Source organism: Engystomops pustulosus, chromosome 7, assembly GCF_040894005.1.
Source record: "Engystomops pustulosus chromosome 7, aEngPut4.maternal, whole genome shotgun sequence".
Taxonomy (NCBI): Eukaryota; Metazoa; Chordata; class Amphibia; order Anura; family Leptodactylidae; genus Engystomops; species Engystomops pustulosus.
The window spans coordinates 8,583,436-8,610,697 of NC_092417.1; the positions used below are offsets into that span (position 1 = coordinate 8,583,436).

Genomic DNA, 27,262 nt, shown 5'->3' on the forward strand with positions numbered 1-27,262 from the left:
TGAAGTGTGATAAAAACAAGTAAAACAAATCATACAACCAAGCTTTGTGAAAATTTTAATGTTCTTGAACTTATTATAAACAAAAAAATTCTTGCAAAATAACATTTTTTTTTAAATTTCAACAATGTCTACAACTTTTTTTATTTACCTCACTGTTAAACATGTTATGTAGTGTAAAACTGACGTGTTTAACACACTCATAAGGTATGAACTAGTAACCCAAATATTAGCTAAGGTTAGCCAAGAAAGGTTCTGATGAGCATCTGAATCTAATCAGTCTATGTCGTTGGATTTCCTCCTTGTTTGGGCGCTCTTTATTAGCTAAATTCGGCGGCAAAGTGGGAGCCCTGGAGGTCCAATCCGTGTTTAATTCCCCTCGAGCCAGTTGTAATACGTTTATTGATAAGTCCTCAAGGTAATCCACACTGACCTTTTCGTACACATCACGTATAAACCACCGAGATTTCCCCTTAGGTATTACAAGTGTTGTTCTTTTGGTGCCGATTTTTTGAGAAGTTTTTTTCTCAAATTGAACAACAGCTTGAGGCCTACCAACATTGTTGTTGTGTGTTAAAGCTGCTAATTTTGTGCGTGCCTCCATCGAGTCTATTCCAAAATGTATTCTTTTTGATCTGTACTTTAATGCAAGACTGTGAAAGTTTTCAAGTCTTCCTGTGTGGCAGTTATGTACGAGATTTGGAAGTTCTTTGATCAATTGTTCATTTTTTACAATCCTTTCCAAATTTTTGTATGGTGGGAATCCTTGCTTCAACCAAAACAAATCATGGTCCTCAGGATTCAATGGTGCATGACCACACTTTGAATAAAGATTTCCTTCCCATTCATGTATATTCACAACATGGTTTAGGACAGACAACCATTTTTCCTGCAAAAGATTTGGATTTCTTTCACAATTCTGTACACACCACCAAAAATGTAAGATGATCTTATCAACCCAAGGCACGAGTTCTTTACAAAGTCTTAATTTGCTGGCAGAAGTAATTTTTTTTTTCAGCGACTTGGCATAGTGCCAGATATCGAACTGATGATTTATTGTTTCATAATCTTCTTTTAATTTCTTTCTAATTCCGACATGTCTATCAGATGCAAAGATACGTATCTTGAAGCCTTTTTCTATTAGTCGATTAATGCAAATCTCAAAGCCGAATTTCTCCATTGCTACTGAAGAATTGCACTGTGAACGTTGCACTACTTCGAAATCTAAAATTTTACCTGTGATTGTGTCAAGAATTGTGTACACACAGTATTTGGCACTGTGTCCAGGGCTGTCACACTGCCCATCTCCTGCAACACACAGACCTTTTTTACTTATTTTGTCTTGATTTATCTTTTGATTTTCTTTCCATGCATAATCAATAACAGGAAATAAAAACTTAGTTTGGTATCTGTAGTAGGACGTCTGAGATATTCCAACCAATCCAAAAATCTCAAATAGTTCTGCAACCTTTTGAAAGTTCAGTCCACTAAATAGTATCGAGGCTGCGAGTAGAAGGTTCCCAGAGGCATAGTTTTTAATTTTTGGCTGGGATTCTAAAATGTGAAATTTGTGTCCTCCAAAACATTGACCGGTAACTCTGAAAAAGGATCCTTGAAATGTTTTTTTTATAGTTTTTACTCTGTTTTTGCAATTTGGATCAAATTGACAATGTACCTTCATTAGCACATTGTCCAAGCAACTTTCAAAAATAATAAGCTTGCGATCGTTTACTATTTCCCTTTCACTTGAGAATGTAACCGTGGGAGGTGGATTTTCAGGAAAAAGTGTGAGGTAGTCAAATAACTCTGAAGAATCCATACTCGGTTTTTCAGGAACAAAACTTGTTTCTTTATGATTCAATGTTATTGCAGAAAACGAAGACTCTGCTGTCGGGCATTCAGGTTGTTTTTCTGCATCACAATCAATTGGTGAAAGCGGTCCTATACCTTCCATTGAAAAAGCATGGCTTTCTAAGTCTTCTGTCTCAATATGGGCTTTTTTTTTCAATGGTGAGGTGAACTCTGTAATGGAATATAATATTTGTCTCGATTTGCTCGACATGGGGGTGGAGGCCATTGGATTTGCTGAGTACATGTCTGTGGAAGATATAGCACTGCCCATTGCAGTGGGCAATAATTCATCACGTACAAAAACCAATTCTGAATTTAGCAAAGTGTAGTCAGTTTGTGTACCAACACTATGCATCTGTTTGTCTAAGACACATTCTTGAACCCCAGGTTCTTCTAATGAAGTGGATGGAACTGCATTTGCCTTTGTTCTAGTCAACTCTAAAGGTCTTTTTCTATTTCGTTTTCTGTCCTTCTTTAGACTTTCCGCAATCACCGATTCTCCTTCTGGAACTCGCGGAAACAGGGTTGGAAGGGCATCCTTTTTCAGGACTCGACCGGTTGATGTGACTAAATAACAGTCTTTTTCAAAGTGCAATGAGCACAGTGCATATTTATTTTGCTTACTTCCATGACATATTTTGTCAGCCATACTCTCTACATTTTGAAAAATTTGGCCTGTTTGTAGAAGCCACAATTTAACTCTTTCACGATCACTTGGAAATTTATGTATCATGATATTTTCACTTGAAGCCTTTTTCCCAGACTTGTTAAGGCAGTGGTTCACAAGGCAAGACGGCATATTTTCTTAGAAAGACAGTATTGTATTCTAAAAAAGAGATTTGATAAACTAATTATATTATATATAGCTATGAAATTTAAAAAAAAAATTAATAAAAATTTAATACACTAATACTCTGAAGCAGATACAGAATGAATAAGTATATATATGATAATGTAAGGGAAACGGTCACCACATTTTGACAAATACAAGAGTATTACCAGTTACCATAGTGTACACTAATAGCCTGCGCTATTCATCGGTAGCCCTCAATGCTGGGATCACCAGGAGTCATCTGACTCTCCAAGCATGGGAGAGAGAGGTGCGAGAGGCATTCATAATTAGCAGCCTGGAGCAAATGACATACTGGGGCAGATTTATCAAGCTGTCTGAAAGTCACAATTTTTCTAGTTCACCATGGCAACCAATCACAGCTCAGCTTTCATTTTACCAGTGCTCATGAATATTTTAAAGTGGAGCTGTGATTGGTTGGCATGGGAAACTCGAAATATTCTGACTTTCAGACAGCTTGATAGATCTGCCCCATTGTGCCTGTACTCTGGCCTGCTAATTATAATTTCCTTTTCTAGGTGATCCAGGCATTGAGGAGTAGCGGTGAACAGCGCAAGCATCAAAATTAAGGAGCCTTAGTTATTATCTATGTGTGCTTTTACTACTGGTGACATCATAATGTGTGATCAGCTATAGGCACGCACAAACTAAGATAACAGGAAGCGGCAGGGACACAGCCAGAGCATCGCGAGAAAGCAGAGGACCTGCGGGCGGTGAGTGTTGGTTTTCAAAACGGTGAGTACAGAGTTTGTTTTTTTACTAGGGTGTGAATAGCCCTGGCCGACTGGCTGTTTATAACTGTATACTGTGGGCTTGTGCTGCTGGCTATGTATTAGGGGGGAGGGGCTGGCTCACTGGCGTAACTAGGAGAAGCAGGGCTCCATAACAGATTTTTGCATGGGGCCCCCCTTCAAAATATTCATACATACACACACATTTATACAATTACTAACATGTACACACTGAAATACACAACATAACATTCTACACTCACTTTTATATACTCGTCCACACATACATACGTATACACTCATAAGCACACATTCATGTACTCCTATATACATTTATACACTAATACATACAGTATATACAAACTCACTGTACATACATACAGTATATATGCATCAAAGTTGCATGCATACTGTTTATATACATACATATAGCATACATACATCATATTCTTTTACATACAGTATACACCCAATGTGTATACACAAACATGCAGTATAACAACACCATATACCCACATACTGAATCTATATACAGTATATTCACACAAAATGCATATACATACAGCTTATAATCATACATTCAGTATATGCAGCATATACACACACAGCATATATATACACACACACACACAGCATATATACATACAGCATATACACACACACACGCACAGCATATACACACACACAGCATAGACACAAGCACAGCATACACACACACACAGCATATACACAATCACAGCACACACACACAGCATATACACACGCACAGCATATACACACGCACAGCATATACACACACACAGCATATACACACACACAGCATATACACAATCACAGCACACACACCACATATACACACGCACAGCATATACACACACACAGCATATTCACACACACACAGCATATTCACACGCACAGCATATACACACACACAGCATATACACAATCACAGCACACACACACAGCATATTCACACGCACAGCATATACACACGCACAGCATATACACACACACAGCATATACACAATCACAGCACACACACCACATATTCACACGCACAGCATATACACACACACAGCATATTCACACACACAGCATATTCACACGCACAGCATATTCACACGCACAGCATATACACACGCACAGCATATACACACGCACAGCATATACACACACACAGCATATACACAATCACAGCACACACACCACATATTCACACGCACAGCATATACACACACGCACAGCATATACACACACACAGCATATTCACACGCACAGCATATACACACGCACAGCATATACACACATTCATTAACTATACATACATATTTAGGGAATTACATTTCTTGCAGACCGGCTGATGTGCAGTGGGGTGGGTCAGTTATCCTGCGAGACTAGGAAGTGTGCCGGCCGGGCAGCCACGGCAGCAACATGGCGGCCGAGGAAGCAGTGTGGAGGAAGGGTGGCCACGGGAGCAGAGTTGAGGGCGGTGAGCCGTGGGAGCAGCATTGAGGGCCGGCGGACAGCTCCCGGACCAGTGTGCCGGCCGGGAGGCTGCGGGACCAGGGTACCGGCCAGGCGGCCATGAGAGCATCATGCTGACCGGGCAGCCGCGGGAGCAGTGTGAAGGGCGGGTGGACAGCTGCGGGAGCAGTGTGCTGGCCGTGGGACCAGGCTACCGGCCAGGTGGCCGCGAGAGCATTGTGGCGGCCGTGCAGCCGCGGAAGCAGTGTGGAGGACCAGCAGGCAGCTCCTGGACCAGTGTGCCGGCCGGGCGACCGGGGTAACGGCCAGGCAGTCGTGGGAGCAGCGTAGCGGTCGGACGCAGGAGAGGTGGGGCTGGATGGGTCAGAAACTCTGGGGCGGGTGTGATAAAGAGGGGGCGGGTCAAGGGATTGATCGTTTACCTTAATGCGCCGTATAGCAGGGCCCGGGCGGCGGTCGGATCGGGTACGGAAATGCAGCGCAGTCTGCAGACATTGTGATTGTGCCACTGCCCGGGCCCCTGAAGCTCACCGACCCCATAGAAACCGCTACGGCGGTAGTTACGCCACTGGGCTGGCATTAAACTGGGGGGTAGGGTCTGGCTATAAACTGGGGGGGCAGGGGCTGGCTATATGCATTGTGGGGGTATGGGCTGACTAGCAATATTATTGGGGGCATTGGCTGGATAGGTATATACTGGGTGGAGGCTGTAACCAATGCATTTCCCACCCTAGACTTATAATCCAGTCAATAGTGCAATACCCGGGTCTGCATATACTAGAGTATTTACATTATCTGTAATGCATAAGAAAATGTTTAAAGGAAACCCACCACTTCCGATGGTAGTTATAATCAGGGTGATCTTGTGCAGGTGCTTATTTCCGTAATGTTTTTGAACTGATATAAAGCGTTTAAACGCTTTATTAATCTTTATATACAAGTACCTTCACCGCACCCTGGATGGTGCTCGGCGCACCATGCGCGCAACCACTTCCTGTTCATGTGCACAAAGCGGTCGTGCGCGCAGCGCACGTACTACGGTGCGGTGCTGCCACTTCCTATATAAAGATTAATAAAGCGTTTAAACACTTTATATCGGTTTAAAAACATAACGCCAAAAAGCGCCGGCACAAGCTTACCCTGAGCTGATGCACGCCATTTGCAACTTATAAACACCATTGGAAGTGGTGGGTTTCCTTTAATAGCTATCAGATTCACTTTGAATAAATGACAATATATCAAATATTGACTTTGAATAAATGAAAGTTACTTACGCAATGTGAACAAATCAGATGTAAGTTGATGACCTTGTGATTATTGAAAAAAACAGAGGCCTATAAAATAAAATTGAATTTATATTGGATTATATTTATAATGAACTAATTAAACTATATATAAATTACTAAATTAAATAAAGTAAATTTACCGTTTTCTGTACAGCACGTTGTATTGAATTGCAGCGCTCGTGTCAATACTTCTAAAGACAATCTTTAAGTACAAAAGCAAAGATCAGTTTACATTTATTCTAAACTTTGGCTCCGGGTTGTCTTTTTGGGGTGATAAAGTAGAACAATAAGCTTTGTCTAAAAACCATTAAAGTCAATAAGTAATCTTACTCACAGCAACAGGAGACTGGAGAAGACAATAAAATCTGCAAATAAACAAATACATTAGTTTAGAGGTGGGTTATTTTAGAGAGAGAAGATGGATGAGGGAGATAGAGATAAAAAGAATACTTGCTTTGTTAGTAATTGGGTGACATAGACAGACTTCAATCAATATAATAATAATTTTTTTGAAAATTGGGAGACAATTCTTTGCTACATAGGTCCACATTTACAGTGCACTGTACTGTATGCATTTACCTGTGTATAGTGCAGAGTGCACCAGATTCAGGATTTATAGAGCACATTATTCTGGCATTTGCTGCATTGCTCAGACAAAGTGCAATTTTTTTTTCGTTGGTGAATCTTTAACATGGGGCATGCAAAAATATTCTGTATGACGTTGAATGTTAAATCTGGTTAACGGTCCAAATGAGCAACCGAACACCCCCTTGAGTGCAGAAATCCATGTAGAAGAAAATTGCAAAATCTTTCAGAAAAATGGCTGCATTGAGACGAACATATGATTTCTCCAGCCCTATATTTCTGTGCCGTATGAGCCCGTATATATGTGACATTTTTCATCCGTATGCAGCACATATGCAACCTGTATTTTATACGTCCCCATAGACTTCTAGGGCATACGGAACTGAAATAGGGGACATGCTCTACTTTTTCATACGGTCATGTGAATGCATTCTTATGAAAAAAAAATTTCCAATTTAGATATTTGGAATTTTTAAAATTGGTTTTAAAAATTTCTCTCCATAAAGAAACATGGGGAAAGGCGACGTACTATGGGAAAAGATAGGACATGTCCTATCTTTTCCATGAGAAATGGAGCCACACTTGTGCTGCAGCGTATGCTCCCTTTGCTGTCTGTGGGAGACGTATATTCAATGTATATACGTCCCTAATACAGCAGTGTGAATGCAGCCTTAGATGGTGTCAGCATTCTTTTGAAAAAATAAATATATATATGTGTGTGTATATATTTAGTTATATAAAGAAATATATTAATGTATACACACACACACACACATCTATATTTACTTATATAAATAAATATATAAACATATATGTGTGTGTGTATATAATATATATTTTATATACACACACATATACGGTATGTGTATTTATTTATATAAGTAAATATAGATGTGTGTGTGTATATATTTATCTACCTTTATATATATATATATACACACACACACACATCTATATTTACTTATATCAATAAATACACATATATATTTATTTATATATACATGCACATATATTTATTTAAATAAATAAATATATACATATATATATTTGTGTGTGTGTGTGTAATATATATATATACACACACACAAATATATATATGTATATATTTATTTATTTAAATAAATATATGTGCATGTATATATAAATAAATATATATGTGTATTTATTTATTTATAAATACACATATATTTATATATATATATATATATTTTTTTAATAGATATGCATTTTAATAAACATTGGTGTCAGGGGGCTTGAAGTGCATTAAAACTTTTATTCATCATTGGTGGCAGTGGAAGGAACCCCCCTCTCGTTGGTGGGAGCGGCGAGCATAGTTTTTTTTTTTAGTGCACTCACCCCCACGGTCTTCTCCCCGAAGCCTCGCGATACTACGAGGCTTCGGGACTTCGCGCATGCGCAGTGAAAAGCCGGCCGAGACGCGAGTCGGCGAGCTGCTGCGCATGCGCTAGTGGGCCCGAGAGCACGGTGACGTCACCGGCTCTCGGGCACGACAACATTTCACACTGGCGCGGCGCCGACGCGATCGACGGTCGCGAGCTTTATGGAGCAGCAGGATCCGTGGTGCGCGCTGTGTGACGCACACAGAAGCGCCGAAGGAAGATTTTAGTAAAGCAAAGAAATAAAATATGTTCGAATACAGCGGTTTCTGGGTTAAATGAAAACATGGTCCAGCATCAGTTCATCATGAGCAAGCTAAAGGTATTTGTGGGTCAGAAGGGTCATTTTGAAGTGGTAGGTTTCCTTTAAAACCTCCTGTACAAAAATTTTTTTTTTGATTTTGCCATCTTCTGGCGCTAATAACTTTTTCATACTTTGGTGTACGGAGCTGTGGGTGGTGTCATTTTTTGCGACTTTTGATGGCATTTTCATTACTATAATTTTTGGGACTGTGCGACCTTTTGATCACTTTTTATTAATTTTTTTATATTTTCCAAAATGGCAAAAAAATGTCATTTTTGACTTTGGACGCTATTTTCCGTTACGGGGTTAAACGCAGTGAAAAACCGTTATTATATTTTGATAGATCGGACATTTTCGGACGCGTCAATACCTGATGTGTTTATGATTTTTACTGTTTATTAATATTAATATCAGTTCTAGGGAAAGGGGGGTGATTTGAATTTTTAGGTTTTTTTAATATAATTTTTTTTTTTTAAACTTTTTTTTACTTTCACTTTAACTATTTTTCAGACTCCCTAGGGTACTTTAACCCTAGGTTGTCTGATCGATCCTACCATATACTGCCATACTGCAATATGGCAGTATATGGGGATTTTACTCCTCATTCATTACAATGTGCTGATAGCACATTGTAATGAATAGGTTAAAACGAGACAGCTTCGGGCCTTCGTGAGGCCCGATGCTGTCATGGCAACGGATCACCGCTCCCCGTGACGTCGTCTTTTTGAAGCCTCCGGCAGCATTGCCGGAGGCGATCGCGGTAAAAGCACCCGCGATCGGTGCTAGCACCGATCGCGGGTGTTACCGGTAAGCCTTTGCTGCAATATGCAGTCGGGAAGGGGTTAAAGAACATCCAGGGATTGGAGCAGGAATCGCTACTGCACAGTAGAGTAGCAGCAGCTGGACGCTACAGACAGCACACCCAGTGTAAAATGTCAGGATTGCAAATGGCCAACAGTTTTATAGGGCTGTGAGCCTGTGTGACATCACATAAGCCTGCCGGTCGCTGATTGGCTTACAGGTCTGCAGATGTCATCGGGGGTATTCCTTTCTCCTTCCCAGAGTTCTCTGCCCCATGTAATACGTTGTGCTCGCGCCCATATAGCTGAAAAAAGAAAGAAAAAAAAAACTTTGTTCCCGCGAATCAACGTAAACTTCGGCTTTGTGACGAATCAAATTTTTTGTGAAATTCATATCAAATTCTACTTTGTTATAATCGATTCGCCCATCTCTAATTGATATCCATGTGTGAAGACTTTATTTTTTGTTTGCTGTTATGCTATGTGTGATACTGCTGAGCTGTGTATCTAATCCTCTCCTGTGTGATACTGCTGAGCTGTGTATCTAATCCTATCCTGTGTGATACTGCTGAGCTGTGTATCTAATCCTCTCCTGTGTGATACTGTCTGCTGAGCTGTGTATCTAATCCTCTCCTGTGTGATACTGCTGAGCTGTGTATCTAATCCTCTCCTGTGTGATACTGCTGAGCTGTGTATCTAATCCTATCCTGTGTGATACTGCTGAGCTGTGTATCTAATCCTCTCCTGTGTGATACTGTCTGCTGAGCTGTGTATCTAATCCTACCCTGTGTGATACAGTCTGCTGAGCTGTGTATCTAATCCTACCCTGTGTGATACAGTCTGCTGAGCTGTGTATCTAATCCTACCCTGTGTGATACAGTCTGCTGAGCTGTGTATCTAATCCTATCCTGTGTGATACTGCTGAGCTGTGTATCTAATCCTATCCTGTGTGATACTGCTGAGCTGTGTATCTAATCCTCTCCTGTGTGATACTGACTGCTGAGCTGTGTATCTAATCCTCTCCTGTGTGATACTGACTGCTGAGCTGTTTATCTAATCCTATCCTGTGTGATACTGCTGAGCTGTGTATCTAATCCTCTCCTGTGTGATACTGCTGAGCTGCGTATCTAATCCTATCCTGTGTGATACTGCTGAGCTGTGTATCTAATCCTCTCCTGTGTGATACTGACTGCTGAGCTGTGTATCTAATCCTCCCCTGTGTGATACTGCTGAGCTGCGTATCTAATCCTATCCTGTCTGATACTGTCTGCTGAGCTGTGTATCTAATCCTACCCTGTGTGATACTGTCTGCTGAGCTGTGTATCTAATCCTACCCTGTGTGATAGTCTGCTGAGCTGTGTATCTAATCCTATCCTGTGTGATACTGCTGAGCTGTGTATCTAATCCTCTCCTGTGTGATACTGACTGCTGAGCTGTGTATCTAATCCTATCCTGTGTGATACTGCTGAGCTGTGTATCTAATCCTATCCTGTGTGATACTGCTGAGCTGTGTATCTAATCCTCTACTGTGTGATACTGCTGAGCTGCGTATCTAATCCTATCCTGTGTGATACTGCTGAGCTTTGTATCTAATCCTATCCTGTGTGATACTGCTGAGCTGTGTATCTAATCCTATCCTGTGTGATACAGTCTGCTGATACGTCCCTCACATCTCCTCTTATTCTTACAGTTTGGGTTATAATAATCTCCCAGACACGTCCTGCGTCCCTTTGGCTTCTGTAATAAAGAATAATCCGGACCTGAAGATACTTGTCCTGTCTGGTAACCGCCTGTCTGGTCCTGACCTCCGTGTCCTGCTGGAAGCTCTGTCCGGTCTCTGCAGGTTGGAGAGATTTGGGTAAGTATAAGATATAATGAAGTTTCTCTGGGTAATAGACACTTTGTATCCGGCTCCTGTGTCTGTTATTTCCGGAAGATTCTCCCTAATAATCTATAGATATACAATGTATATAGGAACTAAGTCCAGAAATCCTGTCTCTTATCTCTGTGATCCGGTAATACAGGAGCCGCACATGATGGTGATGGAGGAGGCCGGGGACACCCTGCACCCACATATCATCTCCAGCACCCAAAGTCTTACAGGACAGGAAGGTGCAGAGTTATTCCCCATCACCTCTGGGGGCGCCGTATATACAACCCCCTGACAGCACTTTGTGATAATATAGGACCATAATGCCATAAATATACAAGCAGCAGGGGGGCCCAGCATCTCCCAGTCAGGGGCCCCCAAATCCTTACTGTCCCTGAGTAGGAAGGTAGGTGGTCCAGGTACCTACCCGATACACATTACATGTAAGGAAGAGGCATAGTCCCGGGGGCACTTCTAGTAGAAATCAGCCGCTGGGACATAAAACATTTCAGGGAAGATTTTTCTCACTTTTTCATTATCAAGAGACTTAAAATAATCACAAAAATATCTACAAATAACAGAAGAGGAAAAAGCATCAACCGAAGACCCGGAATAGGAGATAAGAGGGTCCCCAGGTGTGATCATACATATATCATGTACACCGTATCACACAGGAGAGGATTAGATACACAGCTCAGCAGTATCACACAGGAGAGGATTAGATACACAGCTCAGCAGTATCACACAGGAGAGTGTTAGATACACCGCTCAGCAGTATCACACAGGAGAGGGTTAGATACACAGCTCAGCAGTATCACACAGGAGAGGGTTAGATACACAGCTCAGCAGTATCACACAGGAGAGGATTAGATACACCGCCCAGCAGTATCACACAGGAGAGTGTTAGATACACCGCCCAGCAGTATCACACAGAAGAGGATTAGATACACCGCCCAGCAGTATCACACAGAAGAGGATTAGATACACCGCCCAGCAGTATCACACAGAAGAGGATTAGATACACCGCCCAGCAGTATCACACAGAAGAGGATTAGATACACAGCTCAGCAGTATCACACAGGAGAGGATTAGATACACAGCTCAGCAGTATCACACAGGAGAGGATTAGATACACAGCTCAGCAGACAGTATCACACAGGATAGGATTAGATACACAGCTCAGCAGACAATATCACACAGGAGAGGATTAGATACACAGCTCAGCAATCAGTATCACACAGGAGAGGATTAGATACACAGCTCAGCAGTCAGTATCACACAGGAGAGGATTAGATACACAGCTCAGCAGACAGTATCACACAGGAGAGGATGAGATACACAGCTCAGCAGTCAGTATCACACAGGAGAGGATTAGATACACAGCTTAGCAGTCAGTATCATACAGGATAGGATTAGATACACAGCTCAGCAGTCAGTATCATACAGGATAGGATTAGATACACAGCTCAGCAGTATCACACAGGATAGGATTAGATACACAGCTCAGCAGTCAGTATCATACAGGATAGGATTAGATACACAGCTCAGCAGACAGTATCACACAGGAATGGGTTAGATACACAGCTCAGCAATCAGTATCACACAGGAGAGGATTAGATACACAGTTTAGCAGACAGTATCACACAGGATAGGATTAGATACACATCTCAGCAGACAGTATCACACAGGAGAGGATTAGATACACAGCTCAGCAATCAGTATCACTCAGGAGAGGATTAGATACACAGCTCAGCAGTCAGTATCACACAGGAGAGGATTAGATACACAGCTCAGCAGACTGTATCACACAGGATAGGATTAGATACACAGCTCAGCAGACAGTATCACACAGGAGAGGATTAGATACACAGCTCAGTGGAATGTATCACACAGGATAGGATCAGATACACAGCTCAGCAGACAGTATCATACAGGAGAGGATTAGATACACAGCTCAGTGGAATGTATCACACAGGATAGGATCAGATACACAGCTCAGCAGACTGTATCACACATGATGGGATTATATACACAGCTCAGCAGACAGTATCACACAGGATAGGATTAGATACACAGCTCAGCAGACAGTATCACGCAGGATAGGATTAGATACAAAGCTCAGCAGACAGTTTCACACAGGATAGGATTAGATACACAGCTCAGCAGACAGTATCACACAGGATAAGATTAGATACACAGCTCAGCAGACAGTATCACACAGGATAGGATTAGATACACAACTCAGTGGAATGTATGACACAGCAGGATAGGATTAGATACACAGTTTAACAAACAGAATCATACATTATACGATACGCTTCACTCCTTACTAACACCAAGGGTGCAGCCACCTGTCACTGACCTTGGGGCTGAATATTTGGCGCATACTTTAATGATAAAATTGATTGTATTCGCCATGTAAAATTGCTCAATGCACTCACCCCTCTTACCCCCTTCCCTCCCATACCTTACCTTGTTCACTCTCTTCCTTTGAGCCAGTCACAGTGGAAGAAGTGTCCGGGCTCCTTTCCTTTGCTCGCCCCACTACCTGCATCAGTTACCCCATCCCCTCACATCTCTTACAGTCTCTCTCTCTTCTGGTGTCGTCCCCTCTTCTTTCAAGCTGTTGTTACCCCTTTACTAAAGAAACCTTCCCTGGACGCATCCAGTGCTACTAACTACAGACCAGTCTCTAACCTCCCTTTCATCTCCAAACTCCTGGAACGCCCGGTCTATCTCTCTATAACCCGCCCTCTCTCTCTATAACCCGCCCTCTCTCTCTATAACCCGCCCTCTCTCTCTATAACCCGCCCTCTCTCTCTATAACCCGCCCTCTCTCTCTATAACCCGCCCTCTCTCTCTATAACCCGCCATCTCTCTATAACCCGCCCTCTCTATCTATAACCTGCCATCTCTCTATAACCCGCCCTCTCTCTCTCTATAACCCGCCCTCTCTCTCTCTATAACCCGCCCTCTCTCTCTCTATAACCCGCCCTCTCTCTCTATAACCCGCCCTCTCTCTCTATAACCCGCCCTCTCTCTCTATAACCCGCCCTCTCTCTCTATAACCCGCCCTCTCTCTCTATAACTCGCCCTCTCTCTCTATAACCCGCCCTCTCTCTCTATAACCCGCGCTCTCTCTCTCTCTATAACCCGCCCTCTCTCTCTCTCTATAACCCGCCCTCTCTCTCTCTCTATAACCCGCCCTCTCTCTCTCTCTATAACCCGCCCTCTCTCTCTCTCTATAACCCGCCCTCTCTCTCTCTCTCTATAACCCGCCCTCTCTCTCTCTCTATAACCCGCCCTCTCTCTCTCTCTATAACCCGCCCTCTCTCTCTCTCTATAACCCGCCCTCTCTCTCTCTCTATAACCCGCCCTCTCTCTCTATAACCCGCCCTCTCTCTCTATAACCCGCCCTCTCTATCTATAACCTGCCATCTCTCTATAACCCGCCCTCTCTCTCTCTATAACCCGCCCTCTCTCTCTCTATAACCCGCCCTCTCTCTCTCTATAACCCGCCCTCTCTCTCTCTATAACCCGCCCTCTCTCTCTATAACCCGCGCCCTCTCTCTCTATAACCCGCGCCCTCTCTCTCTATAACCCGCCCTCTCTCTCTATAACCCGCCCTCTCTCTCTCTCTATAACCCGCCCTCTCTCTCTCTCTATAACCCGCCCTCTCTCTCTATAACCCGCCATCTCTCAGATAACTCCCTCCTTGACCCCCTACATCTGGTTTCTGGTCTATGTTATCCACTGAAACTGCTCTTTCTAAAGTCTTCAATGATCTCCTCACTGCAAAATCCAAAGGTGACTAATCCCTCCTTATCCTTCTGGATCTCTCGGCAGCGTTCGATACTGTGGACCACCAGCTCCTCCTCAGGGGCTTCGCTCCATTGGCCTAAAGGACCCTGCACTCTGAAAGTGCGGTCAGAGAGATAGGAAGAAAACCACCAGAGTCTCCTTTTCTGGATCTTTCTCTTCTCATCTTCCTCTCAGTGTTGGGTTCCTCAGGGCTCAGTCCTAGGTCCTTTTCTCCCTCTATGCTAATGACACCCAGATGACACTTCTGCACATAACATCAGCCCTGGCCAAAACACTAGTGACTGTCTCTCTACTGTCTCCAGCATCATGTCCTCTCACTTCTTGAAACTTAATCTTTCTAAGACTGAACTTCTTGTTTTTCCACCTTACCTAACCCTGACCTCTCCATCTCGATCTGTGGGATCACTGTAGCACCGAGGCAGCAGGCCGCTGTCTTGGGATTGAATTGAATGCTAATTGTTGCGCTTATTCACTCTCGACTAAACTCCTGTAACTCCCTACTAATCATCTTCCAAACTCTCTCCCCTACAATCTATTCTTAATGTAGCAGCCAGATTCGTCTTTCAGACCAAACGCTACACGCAGAGGCGTTGCTAGGATGGCAAAAGATCTGGGGCATGGGCCCCAATGCATTTGTATTAAATTGACAGGAGTGACCATTTTTGTACATGACCCCCTCAAATGAGTTTCCCGCCAAAACCAATTCCATCCATTGCCTGCAGGTGATGTGTCCTCGGACTGTAGTTGTTCTCTATCTTCTCCATTAGCCCCAGCATCACCAATTCTCCTCACTGTAAAGTTTACCACACAGGCATCTTATTGTTCCTATATCTTGGTCCCCTAACACAGTTATCCTTCTGCTACCCCTACATTGTCCCCATTGTGGCCCCCACAATAACTGACCCTCCACAATACATTGGCCTAACATGTAATAATGCACTTAATACCTCTCACCTTGATAATGCCCCTACCAAGTGACCCTTTCTAATTATCTAATTAGGAGCCGCCGAAAAATCCCCACACTAAATAATGCCCCCACCCACTGAATAATTCTCCCACATATAATAAGTCTCACCAATAAGGGATGTCCCCACAACCCTCCAGTATATAATGTTATATATAATGGGCAATTAACAATCCCCAAAGAAATTCATATTCTCTGCAGCCCCCACAACAATAGATGTCCCTCCTGCCCTTCACACTTATTGATGCCATCCCATCACATCCCAGTAATTGGTGTCCCCCAAAGCCCCCCCACAATTAATGTACCCCTTCAAAAAGGTGTATGCCCCAAAACCCCAACAATGAATACACCCCCAGCCCCTCAGAAATGGTTGTCCCCACCCCCAGCAATGCATGTGCCCCATAGACACCCAGCAATTGACGTTTCCCCCCTCCAAGCAATTGATGTCTCCCATAAATCCCCCCAGAAATGAATGTTCCCATTAGCTCCCCATCAATGTATGTCATATATAGCCCCCCCCCCCCAGAAATTAATATTCCACCCCACCCCCAAGGAACAGATGTCCCCCCATCCCCTCTGCAATAGATGACCCTCATCAGCCCCTCTCAGCATTTGATGTTGTCTTCAGCCCCACCCCCAGCAGGCAATGGATGTGCCCCATAGATCCTCAGCAATTGATACGCCCCCCACTCAGCAAATGATGTGTCCCACAAACCCCCCAGAAATTTATGTTACCATTACCTCCCAAGCAATGGATGTCATCCACAGCCTCCCCTGCCTCACAAAATTAATATTCCATGTCAGCCTCCAAGCACGGATGCCCCCCCAGCAATGGAATTTTCCCCAACCAGCCCCTCTCAGCAATTGATGGCCCCCTCCACCAGCTATTGATATCCCCCACAATCTCCCCCCCACAAGAAATTAATTTTTCCATTAGCTCCCCAGTAATGGATTCCCCCTGACAATGGATAATATCCCCCACATAAATTAATATACCCCCCCTTGAGAAATGGTCCATACACCCACATAAATGAAATTAATGTCCCCATAGCATTCCAGAAATTATGACCCCGGTCATTTAATGTCCCCCAGCCCCTGTCCCCCCAGCAAATTGGGCACCCCCTAGCAAATTCCTACACTGAATTAAAAAAAAAACAACTTCATGCTCACCTGTCTTCTTCTTGCCTCTCTCCTCTTCTCGCTGTGTGGGAATGAGTCGCGGTGACGTCATCACACCGCGTCTCCGGCTCCCAGCGCTTTAGTCAGCTGGTAGAAGCAGGAGACGCGGTTTAATGACGTCACCGTGTCTCCTGCTATGTGTAGTGAAAGACGGAGCTTATAGCTCCATTCTTCACTGCAGCGCTCGCCTCTATCTGTGCCCGGAAGGGACCCAGATAGAAGTGAGAGAGGGGTGAGGACCCGGACAGTGGGACAAGAGTGCCGCTGATCCGGGGCACAGGCCAAAAGATCCGGGGCACGAGCCCCGGATCTTTTAGCCTAGCGACGCCCCTGGCTACACGGATGCATCCGGTTTGTGCCAATCACTGCACTGGCTGCCCGTCTCCTTCCGTATTCACTTTAAAATAATAACCCTCATCCACAAAGCTCTGAATAATGCTGCATCTCCCTATCTCTCCTCTCACATCTCAGTCTATCGCCCTTCCCGTGCTCTTCGATCTGCCAGTGATATTAGATTAATCTCTACCTTAATTCGAACCTCTCATGCACGTCTCCAGGACTTCTCCTGAGCTGCACCAATTCTCTGGAATGCCCTTCCCCGGACTCTCAGACCAATACCCAACCTCCAAAGTTTCAAACGTGTTCTTAAAACCCACATCGTGGACAGATCTATCATACGCACTAACTGCATGTAACGTCACCTCTCCCTTTACTAATCTATCCTATGTCTTCCTGTCTGTTATCTGGTAAACAGCAGATATATACCGAGCTCCAGGCTTTCCTGTGGCCACTTTCACCTTGGACCCTGTAAATAAGATGGCGGCTGATGGCTGGGTCAAGCAGCAGAATTTTTATTTATTAAATTACTTTACCGTATTTTTACCGACTATAAGGCGCACCGAATTATAAGGCGCACCATTAATAAATGCCTGCTAAAATGTCTAGGTTTATGTATAAGGCGCACCTGATTATAAGGATGAATGACCAGCAGGTGGCAGACCTGTGCACAGGTTCAAGGCAGCTGTTGTCTGTAAGTACGGTTCATATATAAGGCTCAATGAACTATAAGGCGCACCTTTGATTTCTGAGAAAATCAAAGGATTTTTTGTGCGCCTTATAGTGCGAAAAATGTGGTATATTGTTCCTTTAAAAAGAATCGCTGGACCATTCTACAACCTCTTGTGTCACCCCCTCATCCTCATAGTCTGTAAGCTCTTGTGTCACCCCCTCATCCTCATAGTCTGTAAGCTCTTGTGTCACCCCCTCATCCTTATAGACTGTAAGCTCACTCTTATTGTTCCGTATGACTTTTGTCCTCCGCAATGTAATATTATATTTGTATATGTCCCCTGTGATTCGGAAAGCTACGGAATTTGATGGCGCCATATAAATAAAGATTATTACCATACCATTAGATTCAGCAGGCAGTATCAAACCCATCATGTGTGATACAGTCACAGGCTTAGCTTGGTATCTAATATGATCATGTGTGATACTGCTGAGCTGTGTATCTAATCCTCTCCTGTGTGATACTGTCTGCTGAGCTGTGTATCTAATCCTCTCCTGTGTGATACTGTCTGCTGAGCTGTGTATCTAACCCTATCCTGTGTGATACTGACTGCTGAGCTGTGTATCTAATCCTATCCTGTGTGATACTGACTGCTGAGCTGTGTATCTAATCCTATCCTGTGTGATACAGTCTGCGGACACCTCTCTCACATCTCCTCTTATTCTTACAGGTTGGATAATAATGTTCTCCCAGACATGTCCTGCGTCCCGTTGGCTTCTGTAATGAGGAATAATCCGGACCTGGAGATACTTGTCCTGTCTGGTAACCGCCTGCCTGGTCCTGACCTCAGTGTCCTGTCTGGTAACCGCCTGGCTGGTCCTGACCTCAGTGTCCTGCTGGAAGCTCTGTCCGGTCTCTGCAGGTTGGAGGGATTATAGTAAGTATAAGATATTATGAAGTTTCTCTGGGTAATAGACACTTTGTATCCGGCTCCTGTGTCTGTTATTTCCGGAAGATTCTCCCTTATAATCTATAGATATACAATGTATATAGGAACCAAGTCCAGAAATCCTATAATAACCGTCTGCCATAAATATAGAGGAGAGGAAGATACAGAATCATCTCATTATTAGGAGCTGACTATAGCGCCCCCCAGAGGTCACATACAATATTCCAGGACTGGAGAGGAGACACTGAGCTGTGGATGACGAGCCCCGGCCTTGTCCTTCTCTTATCTCTGTGATCCGGTAATACAGGAGCCGCCATCCCCTCTAGGGGGCGCCGTATATACACCCCCCTGACAGCACCGTGTGATAATATAGGACCATAATAACATAAATATAAAGCTCTACAACCAAAAGTAACACAGAAGTGATAGGACAAGTGATGACCAGGAATCACCGGAGCAGGAAGCATAAAACCTGTGAAATGTCAGTAAGAAGTGTATATGCAATCAATTTTTACAAATCAAGACATTAAAAACATAAAATGTTAAATTGATATTAAGACATATCGGCAACGCTTAACAAATTACAATACACAGAATATTGGGCATAGCCACAGGCAGTGTGTCATGAAAAGAAGGAAAGAAAACCCGGATCATCCCAACATACAGCCAGTCCCCGGGTTACGTATAAGATAGGTTCCATAGGTTTGTTCTTAAGTTGAATATTGTATGCAAGTCGAAACTGCATACTTCATAATTGTAGATCCAGACAATTTTTTTTTCCCTGTGACAATTGGTTTCAAAATTTTTTGCTGTAATTGGACCAAGGATTATAATCGGATAACAAAGAAAAATTTCAGCTCGCTTACCCTTGTAGCCATATATTAGATGCTGGTGCTGGGATAAGCTGAGCCGAATCAGTACAATGCAGGATAGAAGAAGGTAAATCCAGCACCAGCAGACATGGAAAATAAAGGTGTAGTAAAACCTCAATTTATTACATCTTCATTTAAATTTTTTTTTTTAAAAAAGGTACCATGATGGAGGAATCTGACGCGTTTTGAACTTCCAGAGAGTTCTTAAAGTGTAACCGTAATTCTGAGCAAAAAAAAAACCTAAAAAACATGTCCATGGGAATTATTCCTCAAAGTATTTTGCCCCTCGGTCCTCATTTAGTACCTTTTTTGGCCCATAGCAACCAGGGTTTCCAGCTCTCAAAAAAAACTACAAACAGCAAGATAGAGGGGAGGGGCCTCCCTCCTGTCACCTCTTCACAAGCTGCTGACCAATGACACCAGAGCTTTCTATCTATCTATCTATCTATCTATCCAACTAAGTAGCTAGTTAGACTTTTCTACTTTTTAACTAACTAGCTATCTATCCCATATACATCTCATATCTATTTATCTATGTGTATCCTCTCTATTTAGCTATCTTTGTACCTACCTATGTAAAACTCCAGCACAGCACATAAGGGGACAGTGTGAAGACATGGAGAGTCTCTCCTGCATTTTCCTGCTGTGGAGTGTAAGGTGTTGGGGGATTGTGATCGCTCTGCATCTTGTGTCTGTGTGGATTATTTGTTTATATACAAGTGTAAGGAAAGCTGAGGTGAGAGTTTAGGTGTTTTTGTTATCACATTAGGTAGTGTTCCTGGCAGCACATGACTGAGTGCTGGAGCACTGAGCTGTGAGGAGAATCAGCTGTGAGCAGGGAGAGAGGGGGGGGGGTGGCTGCAGAATACAAGAGGAAGGAGCAAGATTTGAATAACTAATCCAATGCAAAAGGGCTTGAAATTACCTGCCCTACAACATATTAAAAGTTTTTTTAACGTTTTTGACGGTTACTCTTTAATCATAGTAAGGTACAAACTCATTATATGAGGTTTTCAGCGGAAGTAGACGGCAATCGAGTCTTAGATTACGTAACATCAGTGGGGGAGGAAACAGTTTGACGGGTATGGCTAGCTAAATACAAAACAACATTAAAGGAATAAGTAAAGTTAATATATATACATTGAATCATTTCTTTAGACCATGATAGCAAGCATAGAACAGGTAGGCAGCACAGCGAGAAACAAAAGGGGATTCACATGTGGATACAAAGCTACGTTTCGGCTAGCTAAATGTAGCCATTTTCATTGGAGAAAAAAAATTATTAACAAAGGTAAAATAGTTGTTGGTTAGCAGAAAATCCAATCACTATTGCGAAAAAGACTGTCACGAATGCTCCCGCGACCCTCGTCCTGGGTTGCGGGCTCACCCGTGCCCCTCTCCATGCTTCAGCGCGGCCACAGTCTCACTTACCCTGTCCCCATTCATTTTCCGGCTCCGGTGGTCATTCGTGCACGTCTCTGTCTCCTAGTGTGCACGTGCGCCGGCTCCTGAAGGTTTAAAGGGCTAGTGCACCATGCTGGCCTTTCCCAGAATCCTTTATAGCCCAGATTCTTCCTGCACACCCCACCGGATGTTTGTGCCTTTGAGAAAGTTTTGTTCGATTCTGGTGAACATCTCTGTACCTCGCCTTGGCCACCACCAGAACCTGCTTTGCAGCGAGCTCTAGTGAAAACCGGGTACCACTTAGACTCTGGTCCAAGGTGTCGGCTTACGTCAACATCCGTGGTGGTCCAGTGGGTCCACTACCCCTGGTGCCTGATAGTAAGACTACCTGTATTGGCTTAACACCATCGTGGTCCAACAGTTCAAGGAGGTTGCCACGTAAGGTCAACATGTTGCTGCAATTGATGGCTAATCAGCAGCAGAGACAAGTTCCTGTGGCTCCTCCTGCTACTCCGGTTGGCCTACCTTCCACTGAACCTAGGCTGAGACTCTCCATGCCATCCAAGTATGATGGGGACCCCATGTTGTGCAGTGGCTTTATCTTTCTTTCACTTTTTCATGTGCTCCTTGCACATAGACCGTTCCGTAACCAACTGTGTCGGCATAAGTTCAAAGGTGGCTTTCATCATCAGCCTCCTCTCCAGGAAGGCCCTGGCATTGACTACTCCTCTCTCGGACAGAAAAGACCCGGTCACAGCTATCCGGATCCGCAAAAGGTGATGAATGGAAGACTGCCTTCAATACTCGTGATGGGCACTATGAGTACCTGGTCATGCCATTTGGACTCTGCACACCAGCTGTTTTTCAGGAGATCGTCAATGGCATTTTCAGAGACTTGCTATATACCTGTGTCGTGGTCTATCTCGTTGATATCCTGCCGTTTTCTATGGACCTTGAGTCCCACTGGTCCCATTTACGGCAAGTCCTTAGTCGTTTAAGAGCCAATCACCTTTACGACAAATTGGAAAAGTGCCAGTTCCACCAGAAGAGTCTTTCCTTCTTCGGCTATATGATCTCTGACAGGGGTCTACAGATGGATAATGTTAAGTTGTCTGCGGTTCTTCAATGGCCTCGCCCAGTAGGACTGCGTGCAATACAGAGATTCCTGGGTGCTTTGCCCTTTAGAACTGGCAGTTTATTCCGCACTCCTCTCTTGTTTCTCCCCTTGTGGCACTGACTAAGAAGAACGCCAATCCCAGACTCTGGCCCCTGGCGGCTGAAGAAGCCTTCTTTAGACTGAAGTCAGCCTTTGCCCCAGACCCAGTTCCCACACGGCCTGATACGGAGAAGCCTTTCCAGCTGGAGGTTGACGCCTCCTCAGTGGCCTAATGTCGGCCTGGAAAAATTGACACTGGAACACTATCCCTGGTGATATGGTCGCTCTACACCTTGGTCAAGAAAGGGGTCAGAGATTCCCTAAATGTGTTATAAAATGCGAGGATGTACCCATCAGATCCAGGGCTTTTACCGGCTGTGAATTTTTTTTTATAGCTTCCGAGACTTGTATCTCACTGATTTCCTCCTCTAGGCTCTCTATTACTGCCGGGCACAGCTCTGGGAGTCTAGTGTCGTCTGTGTATTTTGCCTCTAGTGCTGAAAAGGAATTTGGGCTCATGTTGGCAAATTAGCCCCTGACCCATGTTCTGGGTCATAGGCGCACCCTTGTGCTTCCCTGTGCCCCCGGGGCTCGGCTGCAGGCTCACTTACCTTTCCTTGCTCCAGCGCCGGTCTCTGCGCTCCGGTGCACGCGTCCCTGTGTCCTAAGGCATGCGCCAGTTCTCTAAGATTTAAAGGGCCAGCCCACCGGTGATTGGCCCTGGCTAGCCACCTTCGCTGTTAAATTTCCTGCCTCTTCCTGTGTCTCCTGTCGGATCTTTGTGCCTTGTGCCTTTGTGAAAGCTTGTCTCCTGTTTCCCAGGGCGTTTATAGTGATTTCCTGACTTCACTCCTTTGCTGCCAGCCCTGACCTTCTGCCTTGTTCCTGACTCCGATCCTCCACCACCTTTTCCTGACCTCCAGCCTGTGCATGACTCCACCTCAGCCTTACGATACTGTACCTCGCCACCACTGCAAGCAAAGCCACGCCTTTGGAGCGACTTGTTGGTATCCCGCCGCAGCAAGTCCAACCAGCTTAGCGGCGGGCTCTGGTGAAAAGCGGTTGCCACTTAGACTCCGCTCCCAGGTGATGGCTTGCGTCATCATCCGCGGTGGTCCAGTGGGCGCACTACCCCTGATCCTTACAACGCCTTTCATATCAAACAGGAGAATCCACATTTTATATGCTATAAGGATTGTGTATGGAAGCTTCATAGAACCACTTGTCACTGTGGCCAATATGTTTGATTTTGGTTTCATCTGACCAGAAGCACCTTCTTCCACATGTTTGGTGTCTCCCAGGCAGCTTGTGGAGAAATGGCTTCTTCTTGCCACTCTTCTATAAAGCGCAGATTTGTGCAGTGTATGACTAATATTTGTCTTATGGGCAGACTCTCCTATCTCAGCTGTAGATCTCTGCAGTTCATCCAGAGGGATCATGGGCCTCTTGGCTGCATCTCAGTCTTCTCCTTGTTTGAGATGAGGGTATAGAGGGACAGCCGGGTCTTGGTAGATTTGGAGGGTCGGATCCTCCTTCCATTACAATATGATCGCTTGCACACGGCTCCTTGGGATGTTTTTAAGTTTGTGGAATCCGGCTTTAAGGAGGTATAGGCTAGCAGCGGATGTAAGCGGCCGTGTGTTAGTCGAGCTCCACCACTGGATTCCTGCAATATATAGTGCGGCCGCCGGGTTCGATACAAGACAGGGCTGACACGGAGCAGAGGGGTTTGGAGCATCGACGGGTGTTCCCCGAGCCAAAATGATGGGGCCGAAGCGACAAAAAGCAGCCATGAAACGGGGGGAGAGGCTTGGCCACGAGGGCGCCCGCCAGCAGATGGGACCACGCGCGCAGGAGTCTCATCAGGGAGACACCGCTGTGAAGTAAGTGGATACATGCGCAAGGCCCCAGGACCGAGCGAGACATCCCAATTGGCCCCAGGACCGAGGGGTGCATCCCAATTCCAGCCAGCGCAGTCTGGGGGGCGTTCTCCGGGGTCCCGATATGCTGCACTGTCACCTACAATCTGAAGGTGAGGAGGATATGGCAGGGAGATAGCCAAGAATTAGAAGAGTAGCAGGGCCAAACGGTAGATTAGTATCAACCATGACTGGCATGGTACCACCAGTTGCAGCAGTAGAGATAGGGAAAGTGGGAACAATAAGCGGATTGAGATACCCGGGGTTCACCCCATTGGGAGGGCAAAGGGATTTGGTTCCTTCATCAATTAATAGAAGACGAGACTTTTAAATCCTTTGAGCAGCTGCAAGAATCCTTTCATCTACCACATACACAATTTTATAAGTTTCTCCAACTGAGACATGCGTATGAAAAGACGATCAAAGATGAAAGGATTCAAACTTCAAATCAGTGTCCTAAAATAAGCAGTAGGAGGGGGCCCGAGTAAGGCCCCTTTCACACTTGCGTTTTTCACGCGTACTTTTGACGCGCAGAACTTGCATTGCACTCTGACCCATTGTAACCAATGGGTCTTTTCAGACTTGCAATTTTTTTTTAACGCGCGTTTAAATCTCGACATGCTCTACTTTTGCAAGTCACGCGCGTGAAAAACGCACCATACAAGTCAATGGAGACGCATCAAAAACGCATTGCACTCTGAGACACTTGCAAGTGCAATGCAAGTGCGATGCGTTTTTCACGCATCAATTGCCATAGAAAAGACAGAGCTCAGTCCTGAGTCCATTGTTCAACGCATTGAAATTGCATCAAAAACGCGCGTGAAAAACTGAGACACTGAACAAACTTTGACTGAAAACTGATTGCACTCTGATGCAAAATGTGCGTTTTTCACTGACCAAAAACTGATCGCACCCTGATCAGACTCTGACGTGATCTGCAATGCAAGTGTGGAAGGGGCCTTAGGGAATTATATCCTGTATTTACTCTAGATTATTGTAAGAATACTTAAAAGAACACCCTCTTAATATAAAGGATAAATGGGAAGCAGATCTGGGGGAAATTTCTGACACTCAATGGGATGTAGTTTTGGAGAGTATACCATCATTGTCTCCGTCAGAGGCCCAAAGATTATCACAAATTTATATTCTGCATAGGGTGTATAAGACGCCAAGCTTGCTCCATAAAATAGGAATTCGGTCTGACTCTTGTTCTCCTAGATGTTCAACTCCAAATGCTAATCTGCTTCATATGATGTGGGAGTGTAGGGAGCTGGAGGAATTCTGGAAGCAAATTCTTCATTTAATCCGGAAAGTATTGTCGGTGGACTTAGAACCGGATCCGAGGGCTTGTTTATTGGGTCTGATCGAAAGTGACACCATGGAAGGAGCTACCTTGTTATGTGCACAGAAAATGTTATATTTGGCTCGTAAGGCCATAGCGGCTCGGTGGATTCAAACTTTGGCACCTACAGTGCAGGAATTCATAAACAAGGTCAACCATATAATTAGGCTGGAATGGGGAGTGTATCTAAAAAGGAAATGTCCTAAGAAATTTGACAGGATATGGGGCAGGTGGTTGAATACGGCGGGACTACCAAACAAAGCTCTGACAGATCTGCAGAACAGTACTCGATACCAAATGATGTTGTTAGGCACATAATAAATAGATATTTCTCTATCTAGGTCCTCTACACTCTTTAGTAAGACTTATAAGATCCGGATGAGCGGTCCTTTGGTACAATTATAAATCTAGCCTTAAACCGTCTGCTACAGTGTAAAGGGGTGGGGGTGGGGGGGAATGTTATGATGTTGTATTACTTTGGTCTTTTGTGTCATAGACTGTATGTTATAAAAAAAATTGTAAAAAACCACAATAAAAATGTTTTGATAAAAAAAAAAAGAATTAGAAGAGTAGGTTGAGCCCATGCTGACTGATGTTATGAGGGCTATGCAGCATAATACTTATGCACTACTGCATCTAACTGGCCAAGTGGGTAGTCTGAAAGAAAAAATACTACTTGTACGCAATGACATGCATAAAATGGCTGAGAGAACAACGGCTGTGGAGAATGGAGTACAAGAAATAGAGGAAGCGCTTCCGCCTGTGCGAAACGCGATACGTGAACAATCACAAGCTGTGCTAGCTCTGCAAGCAAAAACAGATGACCTTGAAAACAGACTGCGCAGAAATAATATTAGTGCTTATCAAGTTACTGCATTATAAAGATCGTGCTGGGCTGCCCTTTGTGGCGTGCCGGTGGCCATACGGCTCCTGCTGGGGTCCGCAGCGGCCGGCACACGATCCGCCTGTTTGCGCGATGCCCCACTTCCGGTGACCGGAAGTGACGTCGCTGAGACCTCGGCGCAGGAAGTGGGGCAGCCAGGGAGACGGGCTGCCACTGATGACGTCAGACGCCGGAAGGTGAATATTTTAGACGCTCACAGTGTAGTTTCACTTCTGCTGAGGTCTCCATGGAGCTAGACAACATGGCGGATGTGGCTGAGACGCGATCCCTAACCCTGGGTTCCGTGAGTAAACGCTTTTTGGAATGTGTGGGGATTATTTCCCTGTCTATTGCCATTGTTTGGGGTCTCTTGTAGGGGTCTTTACTGATGTAGCACTCCCTATCTTCTTAGTTAACAGGAGAAAGATCTCCCAAAAGAAAGAGACAAGCCCTAAGAGAAGGAGCCAGATAAGGATAGGCCTAAAAAGGCTCCTTCTAAGCATTGCCAAATTTGTAATGCGAAATTAGATGCCTCATGTAAGAAAAGCCTGTGTAAAGAGAAACCCTCATTTTGGATGAGTTAAGGACCATTATGAGGGAAGAAATT

At 44.3% G+C, this 27,262-nt stretch overlaps 1 protein-coding gene across 1 annotated transcript; it reads right to left on the reverse strand.

Annotated features, from left to right (window-relative positions):
• Positions 1 to 42: 42 nt before the first annotated feature.
• Positions 43 to 6,625, reverse strand: LOC140069220 (uncharacterized). The gene is made up of 4 exons (XM_072114673.1): positions 6,535 to 6,625; positions 6,341 to 6,402; positions 6,189 to 6,248; positions 43 to 2,674 (listed from the first exon to the last, which is right to left on the reverse strand). Exon 4 carries the CDS (start codon positions 2,645 to 2,647, stop codon positions 227 to 229), a length of 2,421 nt encoding a protein of 806 aa, XP_071970774.1. The 5' UTR covers positions 2,648 to 2,674; positions 6,189 to 6,248; positions 6,341 to 6,402; positions 6,535 to 6,625; the 3' UTR covers positions 43 to 226.
• Positions 6,626 to 27,262: the final 20,637 nt, after the last annotated feature.

What these genes read in the sequence shown, in the direction of transcription:
- LOC140069220 (XM_072114673.1), bottom strand. Translation starts at nt 2,647, where the DNA reads ATGCCGTCTTGCCTTGTGAACCACTGCCTTAACAAGTCTGGGAAAAAG.